The 24,601-nt window shown below is 45.8% G+C and overlaps 1 protein-coding gene across 1 annotated transcript in view; it reads right to left on the reverse strand.

Moving 5' to 3' along the window:
• The window catches only part of LOC144695446 (E3 ubiquitin-protein ligase TRIM39-like), a 74,984-nt gene that overhangs the window by 25,921 nt on the left and 24,462 nt on the right, over window positions 1–24,601 (reverse strand). Inside the window, exon 7 of the mRNA XM_078566332.1 lies at window positions 17,678–17,741. Within this exon, the coding sequence (XP_078422458.1) occupies window positions 17,678–17,741 (64 nt within the window). The remainder of the gene's footprint in view (window positions 1–17,677; window positions 17,742–24,601) is intronic.

Below are 24,601 nucleotides of genomic sequence, written 5' to 3' on the forward strand. Positions count from 1 at the left end.
CTCTAGTGACCCAAGGCAATGCTCTGGGGACCCAGGTTGAAATCCCACCAAGACAGATGGTGAAATTTAAATTCAATCAAAATGTGGAATTTAAAGTCTGATAATAGTCATGGAACCATTGCTGATTGTTGTAACAACCCATCTCGTTCACTAATATCCTTTAGGGTAGCAAATCTGCTGTCCTTACCAGGCCTCCATGTGACTCTGAACAAGGACAATAAATGCTGGTCTAATCAGTGATGCCTACATCACATGAATGAATTTTTTAAAAACTGTAAACTCCTTTTGGAAGCCTTCCACCCCCGAAGCCTCTGTCATAGCGCCAAATATACTATTCAAGAAGGAGTCTTTATATTTACATTTCATGATCCGAAAATTACCTTGGTCCATTGACTGAGTTAATGATGTTACTTTGGGGGAAAAGTAAACAGCGAAAACATTGTTCTTCACCAAGAGTTCCGCAGGAGAATGTGCTTAACCATTGTCCAGGAGAAACATCATTTCACAGCTACCCAACGTGCCTCTGGTACAAAGTGGTTGTGAAATCAATCAGAAAACATGTCCCTGGTTACCCTCATTGGCAGAATAGTGAACAGGTAATGTCCGAATCCTTTGAAGCATCTGGGACGTTTGCTCTTCCCAATTACAGACAATTTACATTTGCGTGTGCCGGCTGCATTGGCACAACCAAGGACAGTCAGCCTGTCCTTAGCACCATTAACACCTGTTGGTGCACTCTCCTCAGCCGCTTTTAGCATTTTCCTCGGGATGTATCACCAGACCAGAGTTGCGTGTTGATCACTGAAACAATTGGTGAGGGTGCGGTTAAATGGGGCCAGAGATAGCAGTCACAGATGAGGCTGTGATGGAAGGAGCAGTGGATGGGTGCAGAGCCCGGGAGGGGGCAACATTCAGACACAAGCATTCAGCGTTTCGAGAGGCACTGGCGGAAATTTCCCCACAGTCAGTCCGCCTCTGAGGGACAGCCAGTAGCCCTGAACAAAACTACTCCACGGGAACACGGGCCTAGCTTTTGACATCCTTTCCCTTTGCCCAGGAAGCTTCATTTTTGTCACATCATTGTCCCACTGTACATTCTGAAACTGAGACGCATGTCTTCCAATTAGCAGACTCCGATTTTAACGAAAGCCTGGCTGTATAGATAATTCCACCTCCTCCACCACCATCACCCCACCCCAATTACCCAAGTAATTCAAACCCAAAACATTGAACACTGATCTGGTTGAATTAATGGGTAAAAATGGTCAAGTAATGACATGTAATATTTGATATTTGTTGAGCAAGGTGACTTGTGATCCTCAGCAAGTAAACATTGCAGAATCATTGGCGGCATTTTAAATTGCAGAAAAAATGTAAGGAGCATTTGGTGAGCACCCTGGCCAGGAGCCTCTTAGACCTGAGTACCGTTTCTGCCCAGTCTACTCTCTCTGAGCACCCATGTGAAGCTGGTTTGCCAGTCAAAACCCAGCTCCCAGCTTCACACCGCAATGCTGGTTATAATCCAGCATCATTTTGGTAATTGTCCTGGGTTACTAGCACAAAATGACGTAATGTGGTTCCTCTTAATGTGGACCTGTGCAGAGATTTAGGTGAGAAAGGGATTCAGTGTCAATGTGAAAGGCTGATGAGTCAGATGGGGTTTAGCGTCTGTGTGAACTGGGTCAAGAGGAGATAGGATACTTGGAGTAACTGGTGAGATAATTTTGGATAAACGTTATTTGTTGAGAGTAGAAATGTCACATTGTCTCTCCCATTTCTAACAAAATCTTAAATCCGGTAATTCTGAAGTATAAAAGGAATTAAAATTGTGAATACGTTTCTGCAGGACAGGCCCCAAGGAAATGCATAACTGATCTTCCACATTTGAGTTTCCTGTTCATGTTTTTGTTTATTTATATTTTCTTAGAACCTACATACGAATTAGGAGCAGGAGTAGGCCACTCAGACCCTCGAGCCTGTTCTGCCATTCAATAAGATCATGGCTGATCTGAATGTAACCTCAAACCCATATTCCTGCCTACCCCTGATAAGCTTTCACCTCCTTGTTAATCAAGAATCTATCTACCTCTGCCTTAAAACTATTCAAAGACTCTGCTTCCACCGCCTTTTGAGGCAGTGAGTTCCAAAGACTCACCACCCTCTGAGAGGAAAAAAATTCTCCTCACCTCTGTCTTAAATGAGAGACACCTTATTTTTAAACATTGACTCCTAGCTCTAGATTCTCCCACAAGACAAAACATCCTCTCCACATGCACCCTGTCAAGACCCCTCAGGATCTTAAAGGTTTCAATTAATTCACCTCTTACTCTTCTAAATTCCAGTGGATACAAGCCTAACATGTCCAGCCTTTCGTCATAAGACAGCATTCCCATTCCTGACGTTAGTCTAGTAAATCTTCTCTGAAATGCTTCTAATGCTTTTACGACATTCTTTAAATAAAGAGACCAGTAATGAGCGCAATACACCAGATATGGTCTCACCAGTGTTCTGTACAACTGAAGCATAACCTCCCTACTTTTGTAATCAATTCTCCTCACAATAAATGATAGCATTCTATTAGCTTTCCTAATTACCTGCTGTAACTGCATACTAACCTTTTGAGATTCATGCACAAGGACACACAGATACCTCTGAATCTGAGCTCTGCAATCTCTCACCATTGAGATAATAAGCTTCTTTTTTATTCTTCCTGCCAGAATGAATAATTTCACATTCTCCCACATCATACTCCATTTGCCAGATCTTTGCCCACTTCACCTATCTGTGTCACTTTGTAGCCTCATTACATCCTCTTCACAACTTACTTTCCTACCTATCTTTGTGTCATCAGCAAATTTACCAACCATTCCTTTGGTCCCTTCATCCAAGTCATTTATATAAATTGTAAACAGTTGAGGCCCCAGCACTGATCCCTGTGGCAAACTACTCGTCACATCATGCCAACCATAAAAAGACCCATTTATGCCTACTCTCTGCTTCCTGTTAGCCAGCCAATCTTCTACCCTTGCCAATATGTCACCACCTGCACCATGAGCCTTTATTTTCTGCAACGACCTTTGATGTGGCACTTTAGCAAATGTTTTCTGAAAAACAGTATATCCACCGGTTCCCCTTTATCCTCAGCACATGTGATTCCTTCAAAAACTCTAATAGATTGGTTAAACATGATTTCCCTTCTGCAAAACCATGTTGACTCTGTCTGATTGCCTTGAATTTTTCTAAGTGCCCTGCTATAACATCTTTAGTAATAGCTTCTAACATTTAACCCATGACAGATACTAGGCTAACTGGCCTATAGTTTCCTGCTTTCTCTCGCCCTCCTTTTTTGAATAAAGGAGTTACGTTTACTATTTTCCAATCTACTGGAACCTTCCCCAAATTTAGGGAATTTTGGTAAATTAAAACCAATGCATCAACTATCTCACTAGCCATTTCTTTCAAGGCCTTAGGTTGAAGTCCATCTGGACCTGGGGATTTGCCAGCCCGCAGCCCCAACAATCTGCTCAATACCACTTGCCCCGTGATTGTAATTTTTCCAAGTTACTCCCTTCCTTCCATTTCCTGATTTACAGCTATTTCCAGGATGTTACTTGTGTCCTCTATAGTGAAGATAAAAGCAAAATATCTGTTTAATTCATCCAGCATCTCCCTACTTTCCATCATCAAATCCCCAGACTCACTCTCTAAAGGATCAGCAATCACTTTCTTAACTCTTTTATTTAAATATCTATTGAAATTCTAACTATATGTCTTTATATTACTAGCGAGCTTTCCCTCAAACTCTAATTTTTCCCTCCTCATTATTTTTTTTGTCATTTTTGCTGTTCTTTATATTCTTTCCAATATTCTGACCTGCCACACGTCTTTGCTTAAGTATATGCTTGCAAGTGAAGATTTTTGTTTACGCCATAAGTTCCAAAACCTGTTTTCACGCAAGGGAAATGTTCTTGAGGATACAGCACTTTTGGATTCTGTCCAACTTTTGACAGTGGTTCAATGGAAGATAATGAACGAAGGGATAAGACAACATTATTAATTTGCACTATGTTAGGCTAGTTAATCAGTGCGCTGTCTTTCACACATATCGATTATGCTCCAACCCGGAAATGAACTGCTGACCCTGTGATCACAATAACTCCATTCCTGTAACATTGTCCAGCTTTGCCCAGACTTCAGCCCGACTGACACACTCAGCCATCACTCTGACTCCAGTCCTGACTATTCCAATGTTCTCATCGCCAGTAACCCGCCCACCGCCCAACATAAACTTCAATTCATCTGTAACTCTACCGCTTATATCCCATCTCTTGCCAAGTCCCTGTTACACATCATCCCCGTCCTCACTAGTCTACAGGGGAACGAAGCGAGTGGCCTGTCAGATCCTCAGTCAAACGGAATCTCTGTCTCTGCTTCCCGCCACACTTACAGACACTAGTCCTTGTATATGGGAGCTAATGGCAGTGGCCGTCCTTTGCCTATCTTATCCAAACCTGTCATAATCTTGTCCACCTCTATTAGACCCACCACCTTCGCTCCAGGGAGAACAAGCCTAGCTTCTCCAACCTAACCACAAAACCAGTGGGGGTTAACCCCAGGGCCACCCAGCAATTCAAAGAGAAATTTGGGCGGCACAGAGGGGTGGGACAGAAAGGAAGGGAGAAAATGACTTCTCCTTTAAAAAAAATATTGAAGGAGGCAAACTGAGTGAAGTGTTGAGAATGCCTTGGGAACAGCTCAGGACTGTTTTGCAGTGAGGATGGCTGAGTTTTGGAGAAAGCAAAATGAGGAGTCAGACTGAGAGGTGAGGGAGTGGCGCCACCAAATGGGGAATATCCATAGTGCAGGCAGAATTCCCTCTGAGTTCGAGCGAGTCTGCCTCACACCCCATCACCCCCACGACCACACCGTGACCTCCAATAAACCCCCTGCCGTGTCCCCACTAACATTACCCTGAACCCCAATAATTCCCCGCCCCCACTAACATTATCTTAAACATCAATAACCCCCTCTACCCACTAACATTACCCTGAACACCAATAATCCACCAGTGCCCCCAAAACATTTTCCTGAACCCCAATAACCCCTGCCCCCAATAACATTACCCTGAACCCCAATAATTGCCCAGTCCCCATTAACATTACCCAGAACCCCAATAACCACCCCTGTTTCCCCACTAACATTATCCTGAAAACCAATAACCCCCACATCAACCCCAATAATGGACCTTTTAATTTTCTCCTCGGATGCTCCCCAGGGCTCTAATCACCTCTCCTGGAGACAACAAACTACATCAGAAACAACAGAAAATGCTGGAAAATCTCAGCAAGCCTGGCAGCATCTGTGGAGAGACAGACAGAGTTAATGTTTCGAGTCTCTATGACCCTTCTTCAGAGCTGTATTTAGGTTTTACAATAAACAACATCTTTGCGACTCCAAAAACTTCCTCAGCAACCTTACCCCAACCACCAAGTTCTAACTGTTGCTCCAAGCGGGAGAGCCTGGACAAACTGCTATCGCCTGATGAACTGACTAAGGTCCTTGAGTCCTTCGAGAAGTGTAAGACTCCCGGAAGCAATGGCTTACCGGCTGAGTTGTATTCGTCTCTGTGGGACTGGATCAGCCCAGACCTGCTAGAAGTGTACGAGACTCTGCTCTTGGCCGGTAGTGTGTCAGAATCCATGAGGAAAGGCATCATCACCCTCATCAACAAGCACAAGGGGGAAAGGGAGGAAATTACAAATTGGCGACCCCTCTCACTGTTGAAAGTGGACTATAAGATTCTATCCAAGGTCATCGCCAATCGGGCCAAGTCTGCTCTGGAGTTGGTGATCCACCCTGACCAGACCTGCACTGTGCCCGGCAGGAAGATCTCAGACAGCCTTGCACTGCTCAGGGATACGATTACCTATGTGCAGGACAGGGGTGTGGATACCTGCCTCATCAGCCTGGATCAGGAGAAGGCCTTTGACAGAATATCACACACCTACATGGTGGATGTGATCTCCAAAATGGGGTTTGGGGAGAGATTCCGCAACTGGATCCAACTGCTCTACACTAACATCAGTAGCACAGTCTCAAATCAATGGGTGGGAATCAGAAAGCTTTCCAATTAAATCTGGAGTCAGGCAGGGCTTCCCTCTCTCCCCTGTTCTGTTTGTGTGTTGCATAGAACCATTTGCTGAGTCCATCAAGGCATAAGAGGAGTGACGATCCCAGGCAGTGGAGGCACTCAGGTCAAAGATTCCCTGTACATGGACGATGTCACCATCTTCTGCTTGGATCTGCTGTCGGTGCGCAGACTGATAAACATCTGCGACCAGTTTGAACTGGCCTGGGGAGCCAAGGTACATCATGGGAATAGTGAGGCCATGTCCTTTGGGAACTGGGCTGACTGATCCTTTGTCCCCTTCACCGTCAGGTCAGACGGCCTGAAGGTGTTGGGGATATGGTTCGGAGGGACCGGGGCATGTGTTAGAAACTGGAAGGAGCGAGTGTCTATGGTGGAAAGAAAACTGGGCATGTGGCAGCGACTCTCCCTCTCCATTGCGGGTAAGAACCTGGTCATCAGGTGTGAGACACTCTCGCTGTTGCTGTACGTGGCGCAGGCCTGGCCCATTCCAGACTCCTGAGTGATGGCGATCACCCGAGCAATCTTTCGCTTTAGCTGGAGTTCGAAAATGGATCGTGTCCACAGGGATGCGATGTACAAGCCTCTAGATAATGGGGAGAAAACGTGCCCAACATCACCCTCATCATGATGGCCACCTTTGTGTGCGGCTGCATCAAGCTGTGTGTAGACCCTCAGTACGCAAACACCAAGTGTCACTCCTTGCTGAGGTTCTACCTGTCCCCGGTGTTGCGAAGGATGGGTCTGGCCACGCTGCCGCGGAATGCTCCAAGTAGTTGGACCGTGCCGTACTACCTGTCCCTTGTGGAAAAATTGATGCAGAGAAACTCCTTTGACCACAAGTCCATGAGGCAGTGGTCGGCACGTAACGTTTTAGAGGCCCTGCAGGAAAAGGAGATGTTGGATCCTGTCGATGGTTCCCTGAGCAGACTGTCAAAGTCATTTGGCAGAATGCCTCATCGCCAGAACTTTCCAAAAGGCACCAAGGTGCCTCCCCATCAGATTCTTCCTACAGGCCAAGAATCTCACCCTCTCTGCACCTTGCCCTCGAGGTGGCTGTATGGTGGTGGGGCGGGGGGGTGGGGGTGGCGGGCAAGAGGCTTTTGTTCACCTCCTTGTGGATTGTGCCTTTGCAAAGAAGTTCTGGAGAGAGATGCAGTAGTTTTTGCCGAGGTTCATCCCGAGTAGTGCTGTGACACAGGACTCTGTGCTCTCAGGGCTGTTCCCAGGGACACACACTGAGACAAACACCAACTGCAGCTGGAGGATCATCAACTCAGTGAAAGACACTCTTTGGTCTGCATGAAGCTTGTTGGTCTTCCAGTGCATAGTTGTTCCCGACCGTGTGTTGCAGACTGGCACATTCCAAGGTCCAGGGCTATGTGCAGAGAGACACACTAAAGCTTGGGGCAGCCGCTGCAAAGGCCCAATGGGGAGAGGTAGCTGACTAAGATCTTTCTGCCATAGTGCACTGAGAGACTGGGAATTGTATAGATCCCTCGGGCTGTACGGCTCACATTGAACGTATGCAGTGAATACTAAATGTATTATAATTGTATTGAAGCACCTCAGAGTGCAACAGGATGTGTGTTGATAACTCCAATATCATTGCACTGTCTGACTGTCTGTAATGACCATATTGAAATGACTGTAATATTCATTGATTGTATTGAAGCACCTCGTGATCCATGTCTAAAAGTTGAATTTGATACACTTTTTGTGATGGTGATTTAGAAATGTTTTGTAATGTTCTTCCAGACATTTAATGAATAAAGTATATTTGTCCAAAAAAGGGGTGGTTCTCCCAGGACGAGGTTAGCCCATTGCACTTCGAGTGTGCTGACACCTGCGATGACCCCAAATGCGGGATTCTCGACTGTAAAATTTGTGGGAGAGGGAGGACTGCATTTGCGCTCTCCTCTGATTAACTAATTAGTATCAGATTTTACTGTAACATATTTGTTCACCAACAGAGACCGCTGTTGCATGTTCTACAAAGTACTCGAAAAATTAACACATACAGGACACATGTATGTGGAGAAGCAAACAGTGTTAACGTTTCGAGCTCCAAGATCGCCAACTTCCGCAGTGTTTTGCTTTTATTTTAACGTTGGCATTTTAGGTCGCTCTGCACTCACTGCATTTATCATGATTTCCTCTCTGCTTGTGTATTAACGTCGAACGGCCAGCAGAGGGTGGCATAAGCAAGAGAAACGGTTTTGAGGAAGAGACGCTTTTTAAATTCATTCACCCAGAAACAAATGATTCCCCCATTGCAGCAGCCAGCTGCTTCTAAAATGTCTTTAGGCTTTTAAATCCCAATGCCAAATCGGCTCCTGAAATGATATTTTTCATTTTTCTTTTATTATTTATTCAATTCCCTTTTGAACAGCATCTGGTTCACAGAATGTGAGCGGGCAAGATAATGTGATTGTCGGTCTACACAGGCTGAACACGTCAGGATCAACAACAGAAGAGCTAAAGGATCCCCAAAAGATATTGGGCGACTGGTGCAGAATCAGGTTCAACTTCTGTCTTCATCAATTAGAGTTCATGTCATTTCGACAACACCCTCCATGCCCAAATATCCGTCCTTGGCCTGCTGCAATGTTCCAGTGAAGCTCAACGCAAACTGGAGGAACAGCATCTCATCTTCCGATTAGGCACTTTTCAACCTTCCGGGCTTAACATTGAGTTCAACAACTTCAGCGCATGACCTCTCTCCCCCATCCTTAGCCCCTTTCCGATCCCCCTTTTTTCTAATAATTTGTCATTTTTAAAATATATTTTTTTAAATATATTTTCCTTTTCCCACCAATTTCTATTAAAGTTAAATTTATTCCCATCCATTGTTTTATCTCCAGCTTTTAGCCTATTTCGATCCCTTCCCCTCACCCCACCCCCACTCGGGCCATTTGTCACTTCCTCGTCTTGCTTTCTACCCTTAATGTCACCATTAGCACATTCCTTAGATAATATCATTACCATAAAAATCCTTTGTCCCTTTGTCTATGACATGTTTGGCAATCTCTTCTTTGCCTCCACCTGTCACTGGCCCTCCATCCAGCTTCACCTGTCCCACCCCCATCAACCAGCTTATATTTCACCTCATTTCTATTTTTCTTTAGTTCTGATGAAGAGTCATATGGACTCGACACTACAACTGTATTCATCTTCTTCGATACTGTCCGACCTGCTAAGTTTTTCCAGCTATTTTTGTTTTTTTTACAGAATCCATAGACCACTTCATCAGCAGGTGCAGGGAAAAGGGTACGTTCTGTGATTTTTCAAATGCAGAGCTAGCAGGCAGAATTGTTGAGTTGGTGATCACATCCACTCCCATGGAAGGATTCCAGGAAGATCTGTTTGACAAGCCGAAAAGGTGTAGCATTCAAGAGTGGCTGAAGAGGAGGGATGTAAGGACGAAGCGATCCTCACAGTTTGATGAAACTTACAGGTCCAAAGTACAACCCAGTTGTTGAAGCACACACTAGGAAACCCAAACCTAGCAGGACATGTGGAGGATATAGCCTTCTGCATGCACCAAGGAAATGCCCAACTTTTCATCGATTCTGTAAGGCATGTGGCAGAAAGGGCCTTTGGCAGAGGCTGTACACTTGAGCAAAGGCTGATGCAGCCACAAAGAGCCGTGCGCTGATCCAAACAACCTGCATGCAACAGGTACTTTTCAGCAATGAGGATGGCCAGCTGGTATCCCGCCAGAAACATATACACAAAGCGATTGACAAACAAGAAAATGACGATGTGCACAATGAGATGGAGAGTGAAGAGCACCTATTTCACACCGTCAATCTTGTGGAAAGCATTGATGCCATCTCAGTGTTTGCCAAGATTCGAATTAGCTGCCCTAAGAAAGTTGGTAAGGATTCATTATTGGTCAAGATTGACACAGGGGCAAGTGCCAACATGCTACCCCTACTAATTCTAAAAGACACATATCTGTCGACATGGCAAAACCCACTGCTGTGATACACTCAGCATACAACAGCTCACGAATTCCATGTGCAGGATCATACTCCTGGGCTGTAAGTACAATCAATCCTCCTGGTGACACAGATGTTCTACATCATGAAGACTAAAGACCCAGAGTCCCTAGGTGTACCAGCATGCCATGACCTCACACTAGCAACAATCCATGGAATCAATCAGACCTCACAAGGCAGATCAAACTCAGAAACTACGCCTGTCACCTCAGTTCATGAACTAAAATCGAAATATCCAGGATGTTTAGACATAATTGTCAATTAAAAGTGAGCTGCAACATTACGCTTGCAGGAGAATGCAAGTCTGTCAATTGATCCAGAGCAAGTCTGCAAGTCTGTCAATTAATCCAGAACATTTTGTGCAAAACAAATGCTAGCAGCTACAAGAAGAAATGGTTAAAGGTGACACTACAGAAACTGTGGAAAACGGATGGCCTGATTCAATTCAGTATCTCCACGAGCACATAAGATCATTTTGGCCATATTGGGACAAGTCAGGCACCTCCCGGTAAGTCATTTTTAAGGCAGGCAGCTCATCAAACTGGAATCTTTATGACCTGATATTAGCTTGATCTAATGTCCGAGGTGAATGAATGATTTGCACAGTGAAATCCCTAATTCTCACATGTAGACAGACCAAGCAAGATCTGCCCATTGCAATGTTACATCCAAGAGTGAAACCTTTAAGTGGAATTATTCTATAACTGGCACAGATCTTGTTTGGCCGACCAGTGCATACCAATTTACGGACTCTTACCCATTCTACTGTCTAAAAGACTAGAGAGCAACTTTTAAAACTGCAAGAGAAGACGGCCAATGTCTTGATAAAAATGTGGGTACAGAGCTGCCAAGTTTACAGTTGGGACAAGTTCACGTCCAGGGGCCCACAGAAGGGTACGTGGCAACCAGCCGACGCGTCAAAGATTGGTTCAAAACCAGGGTCCTATGAAGTCATGACACAAAAAGGCACAATGGTGAGACGTAACTGAGGAGAAATCAGATCTATTCCAGCTCCTCAACCACCGTACATTCCTACTGCATTTAGGAAAAGTTCCCTAATGAAACCAAAATACAAAATGCAAGTCTGACAATCCCGCAGGTCACTGTGAGCAATTAAATACACCTCCAGATAAAGTTACCATCATAGGATCTGGGCGTACCAGCAGATTGCCTTTACCCTTCAGGGACTCATAGATTCATCCGTTCGATACGCTCATGTTATACCATTAGGTAACTAAACATGAACAAGTATTGTAAGTAGTTACACTTCTTTGGAAGGGGTTAAAGTACCTTTAAAAAGGGGGAATGCTGTAATATGTCTTTAAGAGATAGCTGCCTATCATCGCTAGAAGGGAAGTGTGTCATGCAATCTAGCTTTAGTTTCACTTTTGATAGTGAGCAGAGCACACAACAGACAGTTCTGCTGCTGATGCCTTCAATGTTTCTATCCATGTATATCTGTCCCCATGTTCCTCGCCTCAATAAATGAACCCACAGCATATTTACACAATCACTTATGTGCAATTGATGCCTTTATATCATTGTAAAATCACCGACATGGAGTACAAGATAATGTATGTGTACAGGCGAGCAAGGCTCCCCATCAGCACAGGCTGTGTCTGCCGGGTGTCCCTATGTGGTTCACAAAGTGAATGCGGGGGAGAGAGCGCTGTGTCAGATGATGTACAGGTGAGTCATACTCAGTGTCTGGTTTTCCTCAATATTTGTACATTTTCCCCTCAATTATTTTCTGTTCTGTCATTTAATTTTATTTTCCCCAGACAACGTACCAGGGAATGTTTGATATGAAACGAGAATTGTAAATCTATTTGTAATCTGTTTGTGAGCGTGCTGAAGTATCTCAGAATGTCATAGGCTGCATTAAACAAAATAGATCTGTGTTGCACTTTATGTGATGTCAAATTGGAACTGTCGTGTAATTTACCTTAACATTATGAATAAAGTGTATATTTTGAAAAACAATAGAATTACAGTTTCTAGTACCTGTCGAACAGGAATTGACCTATATCTCGGTGTGCGTCCCTGGGAACAACCTGTAGAGCACAGGGTCCTGTGTCACAGAACTGCTCAGGTAGAAACTCGACAAAAACCATTGCATCTCATTCCAGACTTACTTCGTAAAGACACTTTGCAGCATTTAATCTGTCCTGTTTTCTATTTTATCAGAGACCTTCCCTTCTGTTCATCTCCCCCACCCACCCCACCAACCAATGCATCAACTATCTCACTAGTCACTTCTTTTAAGACCCTAGGATGAAGTCCGCAGGATCCGGGGATTTGTCAGACCGCAGCTCCAACTGTTTGCTCAATACCACTTCCCTGGTGATTGTAATTTTCCTGAGTTCCTCACTCCCCTCCATTTCCTGAGATACAGTGATTTCTGGGAGGTTACTTATATCCTCAATAGTGAAGGTTAATGCAAAATATCGGTTCCATTCATCTGCCATCTCATTATTTTCCACTATTAATTCTCCAGACTTACTTTCTGTAGGATTAACGTTCATTTTGGTTAATAAAAACAAAAATTGCTGGAAAAACTCAGCAAGTCTGCCAGCTTCTGTGGAGGGAAGGATAGAGTTAATGTTTCGAGTCCATGGTGACTTTTCTTCAGAACTGAAGAGAAGTAGAAATGTGGTGAAATATATACTGTTTAAGGGGGTGAGACAGATGAAGCTGGATAGTAGGTCAGTGATAGGTGGAGGCAAAGGAGGTATTGCAATAGATGTCATAAACAAAAGTTCAAATGGGGTGTTTATGGTGGTAATACTGGCTAAAGGAAGTGCTAATGGTGGCATTAATGATAGAAATCAGGATAAGCAAGTTACATTTGGCCCTCATGGGGGTGGGGTGGAGGGGCGGGGTGATGGTGTGGGAGAAAAGATCAAAATAGGCTAAAAGGTGGGGATAAAACAATGAATGGAAATAATTATTTTTAAATAATAATAGTAATGGGTAGGAAAAAAATGAATGTATATCAATTAAAATTTAAAATTAGATATTTGGAAAAAAGGGGATTAAAATGGGTAAGGATGGAGGAGAGAGTTCATGATCTGAAGTGGTTGAACTCGTTGTTAAGTCCGGAAGGCTGTAAAGTACCTAGTCGGAAGATGAGGCGCTGTTCCTCAATTTTGCGTTGAGCTTCACTGGAACATTGCAGCAGGCCCATGATGGACATGTGGGCTTGAGAGCGGGATGGTGTGTTGAAATGGCTAGCGACAGAAAGTTCTGGGTCATGTCTGCAGACAGACTGAAGATGTTCCACAAAGCTGTCACCCAGTCGGCGTTTGGTATCTCCATTGTAGATGTGACATCATTGGGAGCAGCGAATGCACTAGACCAAATTGAGGGAAGTGCAAGTGAAGCACTGCTTCACTTGAAAGGAGTATTTGGGCCCTTGGACGGTGAGGAGTGGGGGGGACTAAAGGGACAGGCATTGCACCTTCTGTGATTGTATGGGAAGGTGCCATGGGAGGAGGGTTGAGGTGTTGGGAGTGATGGAGGACTGGACCAAGGTGTCCCGGAGGGAACAGTCCTTACGGAATGCCGACAGGGTGGGTGGAGGGAGGATGTCTTTGGTGGTGGCATCGTGCTGGAGTTGGCGGAAATGGCAGAAATTTTAAATCCTCTCTGCACTCTCACCAGTTCCTCTATCCTTTTTAATAATAAATTGACCAGAGCCACGTGCAGTACTGTAAGTATGACCTAACCAAAGTTTGAAATAAATTTAGCTTAACTTCTCTAATTATCAATTTGATCCCTTCAAAAAGAAGCCCTCCTGGTTGGTTTTTTTCACTTCAGCTTTTCCCTTCCCAGTACTGACTGACTGACTAATTGTTTCTCTCACAGACACACGCACACAGACGCATATACGTGCGTGCGCACACACACACACACACACACACACACGTATGCACACATGCACATATAAAGACACGTCATCCATTTATAAATTGTGTTTCTGATTCTGAAGTTCAAAATATTAATGCAAATTATCAACTGCAGTGGGCCCAGTAATGATCCTTGTCAAATGCTATTTCCCACTTTCTGCCACTCTGAATAACTACCCTCTGCTTACTACCTGCTAGCAATCCATTCTTCCCTTCTCCCCTGACTCCATATTTTCTGACTTTATTCAGTAGCCTATTGTAAGAGGCATTGTCAAAGGCCTTTTGAAAATCCAGGTAAATTGCATCTACTACATTACCATTGTCTACTGTCTCTGTTACCTCCTCCTAAAATTTCATTACTTTGGTCAAGAAAGATTTTGCCTTTTGAAATCCATGCTCATGATTCTTTTTATTGCTAGAAGTTCTTCCTGTCTCTAGTAGGGATTGCATTATTTCTTCTAGCACCAACATTAAGCTGACTGATCGACTATTCCCTAGGCACATTCTGTCCTGCCTTTTTAAGAACAGGAATTACATTCGCTATCCGCCAGTCCTCTAGCACTACACCTTTTCCTCAAAAAAATATTTTAAATCTGCAGTCATACCTCTGCTATCTATTCCCTAGATTTACTTTAAATGTGTGGGTGTGAAACTTCTGGGCCAGGGTTTTCTCCTCTTTGAGTTTGATTCGATCCATTTTCTCTTATTTTAATTGCACTTACTTGAAGACTTAGATTATTAATCAATATCATGTCTACCTGTTCTAGCTCCCTGTTAAACACTGAAATTAAATAATCATTTAATTTACTTAGAAAAATATACTTTATTCATAAACTATCTGAAAGGACATTATAAACATTTCTAAATTGCCATCACAAAAAGTGCAATCAGATTCAACTTTACCACATGGATCACGAGGTGCTTCAATACAATCCATGAATATTACAATCATTTCAACCTGGTCATGACAGTCAGACAGTGCAATGGTATTGGAGTTATCAACCTACATCATGTCGCACTCTGAGGTGCTTCAATACAATCATGATACATTTAGTATTCACTACATACATTCATTGTGAGCCATACAGCCTGAGGAGTCGAGTAATCATTTAATATTTCTGCCCTATCTCTATCCTTATCTGTGGCATTATCCTATCTATCCCTTAATGGTCCTATTTCCATCCCAGCCTTCCTATTTTTATTTATGTGCCTGAAAAATATTTTGTTTTTTACCTTCCTTTTCAGAGTTTAACGTTTCAGAGTAATATCAAACAGTTGAATTTACATATTAAAGGGAAAATGAAAGGAAAATGAAAGGTTATGTGAGGAGAGGGCCATGTAAGTTCTAACAGGACTGGAAAAACATAGAAAAATAGAAGCAGGAGTAGCTCATTCGCCCTTCGAGCCTCCTCCACCATTCGATATAATCATGGCTGATCCTCAATCTCAACGTCATAGTCCAGATCTCTCCCCAGCCCCTTTGACGACTTTAGTGTCCAGATGTCTATCTAATTCCTTCTTCAACATATTCAGTGAATTGGCCTTCACAGCCCTCGGTGGTAGAGAATTCACCACCCTCTGTGCAAAGAGGTTTCTCCTCATTTCAGTCCTAGATGGCATACCCTGTATCCTAAGATTGAGAAACCTTGTTCTAGACCTCGCAGCCAGAGGAAACATCATCCCTGTATCCAGCCTGTCCAGCCCAGTCAGAATTTTACATGTTTCGATGAGATCCCCTCTCATTCTTATAACTCGTGTGAATACAGGCCCACTCGACCCAATGTCTTTTCACACGAGAATCCCAGGAATCAGCCTGGTGAACCTTCGCTGCACTGCCTGTATGGCAAGTTTTCTTTCTCCGCTCAGGAGATCAAAACAGCACACAATACTCCAGTTGTGGTCTCACCAAGGCCCTGTATAGCTGCAGGAAGACATACTTACCCCTGTACTGAAGTCCTCTTGCAACTGCTTGTTGCACGTGCATGCTTGCTTTCAGTGATTGGTATGCAAGGACACCCAGGTCCTTTGGTACATCAACATTTCCCAATCTGACACCATTTAAAAATATTCTGTCATTCTGTTTTTCCTAGGGAAGTGGTTAACTTCACACTTATCCACATTATACTACATCTGACGTGTATTTTCCCACTCACTCAACTCGTCTAAATTGCCTTGAAGCCTCTAAACATCCTACTCACCGCTCACATTCCAGCCTTCAAGAAGCCCCCAGCCATTTGTGCATAAATCTGCTACGTAAAGTAACTGTCAAGTGGGTACTGCGTTAACTTGCTGCTTTTTTAAAATTCTAAAATCTGTTTTGTTCTGTTGCCTTAAAGGGGGATGTATAGCTGGGAATCAGGTTAATATTAGGAATGTTAGGAGTTGGTATAGGAGTAAGTAATTTGTAGTCTGATTTATGTGTTTGAAATCTTTTATTTTGTTAAAAAAATACTCTAATCTCATTTTTAAGATCTCTAAAGTCTTAGTGGACACATTATTTATGAATTTAGTGCACACATCTTCTCGTAATAAATACAAATTGTAAAACCATTGTGATAGAGTGACCAAGATTCCCGTGTGGATGTGGTCCGTCCAGCACACATCATCTGTCTTGTCATAACACCGACCCGTTGGGAACAACACTGTAAAACCACTCCAGTCTGAAAAATAACCATTCACCATACCTGTTTCTGCTGCTGAGGCAAATTCATATTCATACTTTCACTGCCCATTTTATCCCACGAGCTTCAAATTTTCGTGAACCCTATTATGTGACTTTTTTCAAATGCCTTTTTGGAAGTCTAGAAATAGCACATTAGCCATGTTACCCTATCAAGCCTACCTGTTGGCACATTAGAAAACTCAGTCAAGTTGGCCGGACACATTTCTTTTGAAAAATCCAGGCTGTCTTTCCTTAAGTACTCCACACAATTGTCTACGTGTTTTTTAACTGTGTCCAAGGTTATCACTTCTAAAAGCTTTCCCAGCACAGGGGTTAAACTGTCTTACCTGGAGAGGCTGGATTTATTCTTAGACCGTTTCTGAACAAGGATGAAACATTTACATATCTCCAGTCCTCTGGCTCCTCTCCTGTACCTAAGGGGATTGGAAGATTATGGCCAGTGTCTCTGCAGGAAACTTTAATGGAAAATTTAATAGAGAAGTACAAAATCATGAAAGGTTTTGAGAAAATAGGGAGAAACATTTTCCAGTGGCAGAGTGTTCAGCAACCAAAGGATACAGATGTAAGGTATTGTTTAAAAAAAATCCAGAGTGAAATGAATACAGATTTTCCCGCAGCCAGTTATTATCTGGAATACACTGGCTGCCAGTGTGGTGGAAACAATATTCAAAACTAACTTTCAAAAAGGGATTGGTTGTGGGGGTAAAGGAACTGGACTGGGACCAGTTGAATAGCTCTATCAAGGTGCCTTTCCAGACAGAGGGGGCTGATTGACCACAGTCTGTGCATTGTGATTTTATGATTTTGCATTGCTTCCCACCTGAAGCAGGCTGGCATTCCCACTGCCCATCTCAGGTCCCTATCCACGGCAGCGATGGCTTAAGTACCAGAGTAAACTTCAGGACAATTTACAGGCAACTGTCACTCCACTTACTCCAGCAAGAAGCTCTTCAAATCATCCAGGTGAATTTTGAACGGGTGCTGTAAGGATCCAGACTCTGGAGCAATTTGTAAATAAAACAAACAACATGTTTAGTTTCTGCTTCTCAGATTTAATGATGAACTGTGTCCTTCTTTAGAAAACTGCTTCTATTCCACTCGTTTTCAGGGGTCTTTTGGTTGAAGAACCAATTTACAAATGTAATCATGGAACCCCAATGTGAATTATAATTCTATATAAAAATGATAATATGAACAGGTTACATGTACAGAGAGACTTAATAATGTTTTTAATAAAATATGTAAGTACATACTAGTTATTTAAGGACTATTTCACTGACGGGGAAAGTGATGAGACAGAGCAGACAAACCAGAGATAAATTATAACTGTGACTCCGCTTTTTTTTTGCAAAATATACTTTATTCCTAAAATATCTAAAAGAACATTTCAAGATGACCATCACAGAAATTGCAATGATTTTTTTTTTTTTATTGTAAAAATATACTTTATTCATAAAAATCTTCAATCACATTCAAAACCATTTCAAAAACAACATTACAAGGGTACAATCCAGGTTAAACTTTTACAAAATGTATCACCAGGTGCATCAGTACAAACAATATTACAGTCATTTACAGCCTTTCATTTTGATCTGTACAGCCCGAGGGGCTCTAAACAGTTCCCAGTCTCTCGGTGCGCTGTGGTAGAAAGGTCTTAGACAGCGACCCTTCCCCATTGCGCCTTTGCGGCAGCTGCCCCAAGCTTTAGTGCGTCCCTCAGCACGTAGTCCTGGACTTTGGATTGTGCCAGTCCGCAACAATCGGTCGGGGACAAATCTTTGTGCTGGAAGACCAACAAGTTTCGGGCAGACCAAAGCGCGTCTTTCACCGAGTTGATGATCCTCCAGCTGCAGTTGATGTTTGTCTCGGTGTGTGTCCCTGGGAACAGCCCGTAGAGCACAGAGTCCTGTGTCACAGAACTGCTCGGGATGAACCTCGACAGCAACCACTGCATCTCTCTCCAGACTTTCTTTGCAAAGGCACAATCCACAAGGAGGTGAACAACGGTCTCTTCCCCACCACAGCCACCTCGAGGGCATCGTGCAGAGCGGGTGAGACTCCTGGCGTGTAGGAAGGATCTGACGGGGAGGGCCTTTCTCACCACCAGCCAAGCTACGTCTTGGTGCTTGTTGGAAAGTTCTGGCGATGAGGCATTCTGCCAAATGACTTTGACAGTCTGCTCGGGGAACCATCCCACCGGGTCCACCCTCTCCTTATCCCTCAGGGCCTCTAGGACGTTACGTGCTGACCACTGCCTGATGGACTTGTGGTCAAAAGTGTTTTTCTGCATAAATTTTTCCACCAGGGACAGGTGGTACGGCACGGTCCAACTACTTGGAGCGTTCCGCGGCAGCGTGGCCAGACCCATCCTTCGCAACACCGGGGACAGGTAGAACCTCAGCACGTAGTGACACTTGGTGTTTGCGTACTGAGGGTCTACGCACCGCTTGATGCAGCCGCACACAAAGGTGGCCATCAGTATGAGGGCGATGTTGGGCACGTTTTTTCCCCCTTTATCTAGAGGCTTGTACATCGCGTCCCTGCAGACACGATCCATTTTCGACCTCCAGATAAAGCGGAAGATGGCTCGAGTGATCGCCATCGCGCAGGAGTGTGGAATGGGCCAGACCTGCGCCACGTACAGCAACAGCGAGAGTACCTCACACCTGATGACCAGGTTCTTACCCGCAATGGAGAGGGAGCGTCGCTCCCACATGCCCAGTTTCCTTTTCACCATAGCCACTCGCTCCTTCCAGTTTCTAACGCATGCCCCGGTCCCTCCGAACCATATCCCCAGCACCTTCAGGCCGTCAGCCCTGACAGTGAAGGGGACAAAGGATCGGTCAGCCCAGTTCCCAAAGAACATGGCCTCGCTCTTCCCACGATTTACCTTGGCTCCCGAGGCCAGTTCGAACTGGTCGCAGACGTGCATCAGTCTGCGCACCGACAGCGGATCCGAGCAGAAGACGGCGACGTCGTCCATGTACAGGGAGGCTTTTACCTGAGTGCCTCCACTGCCTGGGATCGTCACTCCTCTTATGCCCGGATCCTTCCTGATGGACTCGGCAAAGGGTTCTATGCAGCACACGAAAAGGACAGGCGAGAGAGGACAGCCCTGCCTGACTCCAGATTTAATCGGAAAGCTATCTGTTTCCCACCCATTGATTGAGACTGCGCTACTGATGTTAGTGTAGAGCAGTTGGATCCAATTTCGAATTCCCTCCCCAAAGCCCATTTTGGAGAGCACATCCCCCATGTAGGTGTGCGATATTCTGTCAAAGGCCTTCTCCTGATCCAAGCTGATGAGGCAGGTATCCACACCCCTGTCCTGTACATAGGCAATCGTATCCCTGAGCAGCGCCAGGCTGTCAGAGATCTTCCTGCCTGGCACAGAGCAGGTCTGGTCAGGGTGAATCACCAATTCCAGAGCGGATTTGACCCGGTTGGCGATGACCTTGGACAGAATCTTATAGTCCATATTCAACAGTGAAATGGGTCGCCAATTTCTAATTTCCTCCCTTTCCCCCTTGTGCTTGTAGATGAGGGTGATGATGCCTTTCCTCATGGATTCTGACATGCTGCCGGCCAGGAGCATACTCTCGTACACTTCTAGCAGGTCTGGGCCGATCAAGTCCCACAGAGCCGAATACAACTCCGCCGGCAGACCGTCGCTTCCGGGGGTTTTACTCTTCTCGAAGGACTCGAGGGCCTTAGTCAGTTCGTCGGGAGTTAGCGGTTTGTCTAGGCTCTCCCGCGTACTGTGGTCTAGGACCTCCGTGATAGAGGACAGGAAGGACTGGGAGGCCGTGCTGTCCGTGGGCTTCACGTCATACAGTCCGGCATAAAAGGATTTGCTGATCCTCAGAATGTCGGACCGTGATGACTTTACTGAGCCGTCTTCTTCCTTCAGGCTGCTGATCACAGAGCGCTCTCTGTGTACCTTTTGGAAGAAGAAACGTGAGCACGTCTCATCCTGCTCCACGGAGCGGACTCTGGAACGGAAGATGATCTTGGAGGCCTCCGAGGCAAAGTGCGAGGCTTGCTGGCCCTTCACCTCTTGGAGCTCCTCCTTGACATCGACCCCCATCGACTGCAGCCGGAGCAGATTCTGCATCTTTTCCTGGAGTCGGGACATTTCCCTCTGTTCCTTTCTAGCTTTCTGGGTGCCTTTGAGGATGAAAAACCTCTTGATGCTTCCCTTGATCACTTCCCACCAGTGTGTCAGGGACTCAAAGAGGGGTTTCACGGTTCTCCAACCTTTGTAATCCCTCTTGAGCTCCTCAATGTTCTCTGGGGTCAGCAGTTGCACATTTAGCTTCCATGCCCCCCTGCCCACCCTCAGGTCTTCCTCCAAGTGGCAGTCCGCCAGTAGGAGGCAGTGGTCAGAGAAGAACACCGGCTTGACGTCGGTGGATCTGACTGTGAATGCACGGGACACAAACAGGAAGTCTATCCTGGAACGAATGGACCCGTCTGGCCGCGACCAGGTGTATCTACGCTGCGCTCCGTCTGCAGGGTTGCTGAAGACGTCGTGCAGCTTGGCATCCTTAACTGTTTCCATCAGGGATCTGGACGTAGCGTCCAATCTGCTTCCGGCCCTGCCGGATCGTCCAGCCGCATCGATGATGCAGTTGAAGTCCCCGCCCAGAATGACCGGCCTGTAGGTCGCCAGCAGCAGTGGGAGCTGCTGAAAAACCTCCAGCCGCTCAGCCCCTTGTGCCGGGCCGTACACGTTAATTAACCGGAGTGGAGCGTTCTTGTACATTACGTCTGCTACCAGGAGTCGCCCGCCCACCACCTCCTTGACCTCGGAGACGGTGAAGTTGCCTCCCCGCAGCAGAATACCCAGGCCGGAGGAACGAGAGTCGTTTCCGCCCGACCAGATCGATGGCCCGTGGGACCACCATCGTGACCATTGCCTGTAGGAGCTGAGGTGCGGTATCGCACACTCCTGCAGAAACAACAGGTCAGCTTTGACCTTGGCTAGGTAGTCCAAGGTCGCAACACATCGCGTAGTAGATTTAATGCTACGCACATTTATGGATACAATCTTTAAACCCATTTTAAAGCATTTATTCTCCTACCAAACCCACTGTCTCTGAGAGTCCCAGACCTTTAGTCTGCTCCTTCATACCCGTAGTGAGCTCAAATTCCTTCACTTTGGATGGGCTGAGGTAGATCTCCTTGGCCGTGTTCTGCTCCAGTGGCATCTGGAGGTTCACGTAGTGAGCGGATTTTGAGATGACCTTTGCTGGAGAAGCTTCTCCAAAACTCACCCCCTCTGGGGGGTTGCTGTTCCCGGCTTCCTGGAGCTGGGGTGCGATGATTACCTCACTGCTCCCAGATTCCAGGGGCTGTGGTGCACTGGCCTCCTCAGGTTGCAGGCCAAGTTGGGGTGCGCTGGTCTCCTTGTTGTCTCCAATTTTCTGGAGCTCGGGTGTCTCGTTCTCCAACGCCCTGGAGCTTTGCCGCCTCTTCTGTCGGTGCCGCTCTGTCACTTCCTCATCCGAAGAGCTGCTGCCCTTGTCATCCGTGTCGGATGGGAGACGCCTCTTGCCGCTTCTCTGGGAAACGCCTTTGCTTCTTCTTCGCTCCCTCTTACTTTTCTTGTTCTTCACCGTCCGCCACTCCCCCTGCTGCTTTTCCACTGCTGCCTCCTCCTCCATTGATTCGCTGTCCTGAGGACTGGAAGGTTCAGGGGGTAGTGCTGTTGATTGGCTCTCTGTTGCCTCAATCTCTTTCTCCACCTTGTCTCTCTCTGTGTCCTCCTTTGTCCCGTTGAGCTCCCTGGGGGCCTTGGTGGTTGGAGTGACACGGAACATTTCTTCTGCTTCCCCGTGGTCGGCTTTGGCTGCCTGTGCGTAAGTACGGCAGCGTTTGGGGCAGGTCCTGTAGAGGTGACTTGCCTCGCCACACAGGTTGCAGCACTTGGCCTGTTTGCAGTCTTTTGTCTGGTGCCCTTCCTGTTTGCAGATCTTGCAGAGGGAGGCGCTGCAGTTGGCCGCCACATGACCAGCCTTGCCGCATGAGCGACAATGCTTGGGTTGCCCAGCGTAGACCAGGTAGCCACGGTTTCCCCCGATAGCGAAACTGGAAGGAGGGTGGAAAATGGCTCCCTTACCATCGGTCTTTAGCGTGACCTTAAACAGGCGTTTGCCTGTCCAGATCCCCAAGTCGTCTCGAATCTCAGTGCCGCTCCCCACCTTATCGAAGTACCTGGTGAGGAAGGTGACCACATCGGCGACAGGGACGAAGGGGTTGTACACATGCACCATCACCTCACGTTCCCGTTGCAACGGCAGAGAAAAGTGCGGCTCCGCCGTCAGGATCTTCATCTCCGGCAGGTCTCTCTTCTCCTCGAACACCCTCAGGAGCCGGACGCAGTCTGCCACTTGCTTGAACGTCACGTCAAAATAACCACCTTTGCGGGAGTCGTGCAGGGTGAAGATCTCCGTAGCTTGGAAGCCGCACGCCTTCAACAGGATCCTCCTGGTGAAGAAGCCCCGATCCATAGGTGATCCTCCTTCGTCGCTGTGGTTCACCGTGACTCGGACGGTGATAGGTAACCCACGGTATGAATTCGGATTGCGATTGGTTTTCGCCCTTCCATCCCGACCTTGCCATGGCAGGACCATGGTGTCGCCCCTGCAACACTACACTTGATCTTAGCCAAGAGGCCGAGAAGCGATCAGAAATTGCAATGATATTCAAATGATCATGTTGCACTCGGAGGAGCTTCAGTAAAAGAGAAAGCCCATGACAAACATTCTAATGCAGCAACTGAACTACTTTTCACGTGGTTAACACTGCCTGCTAATGGCATACATACCCGATCAGTTCACACATCACGTTCAATACAGACTATCAAATCAGTATTCACAGCAGTGTCACATCATTTACATGCTCAAACAGTCTCAAAGCACGTTCCCATTTCAATGTGAAACAAACCGGAAACACCCCTCCAATTTTATTACAGAGTACCCACTTGAATTTGACAGTCTGGGCAATATTTACAGGCGTGTACCAACCGAGTCCAGTTTCTCAGTGTTATTGAAACATGGTGAGAGTGTGAAGAAAGTCAAGATAACAGTTTTATCGCGATTACAAGAAACAAACCAATTAGAGATTAATATAAACAGAAAATAATGGAAATACTCAGCAGGCCAGGCAGCATGATAACGGCACTTGCTCACTGTCTGAGCCCAAATTGAAGACAGACGAGTATCACAGCAGCAGCTGGACTTCCACCTCCCCTCCTACCGAAAGGAAATATCAGACTCACCGCTGAAAACCATGACAGCCGAAATGTCCATGACCGTGAAGAAGGGAGAGAATTCGGGAGGTTTGGGGGTGGAAATCTTGAAGCTGCTCATGCAGGAATAACACTAACTCCTGGGAATTTATCCGAAGCGGGGAGCTTGTCATTTCCCCCACTTTATTTCCACTCCCTCTTGTGCTTTACTCTCTCTGCCACCCTCTGGAGAAATTATTTCCTGGACCCCCCGGGAAAGACTCCCCGGACCCCAGTTTGAGAATCACTGAACTGATTCATCTCAAACAAGCTGATGTCCCACCACCTTCCGCCTGTGGAGCAACATTACAGGCAGGAAGGTCACCGGGTTCCTGCAGTTCACAGCTCATTCGACCCAGTAAGTTCCTCTCCACAATTGAGCTTCTATTTGTTTCTTCTCTCCCCCTCCTTCTTTCCCCCAGCCCTACAGAGGTCCTCGCTGATCTTTCAGTTCCCAGTTCCCATACAGGGTTTATACCCGGAATGTTAACCTGGCTTCTCTCTCCACCTGTGACTGAGACCCACACCCATCAGTTTACAGCTGGCAGGAGGCAGGGAGACGGTGTG

This window comes from Cetorhinus maximus, chromosome 21 (assembly GCF_964194155.1).
Source record: "Cetorhinus maximus chromosome 21, sCetMax3.hap1.1, whole genome shotgun sequence".
NCBI lineage: Eukaryota > Metazoa > Chordata > Chondrichthyes > Lamniformes > Cetorhinidae > Cetorhinus > Cetorhinus maximus.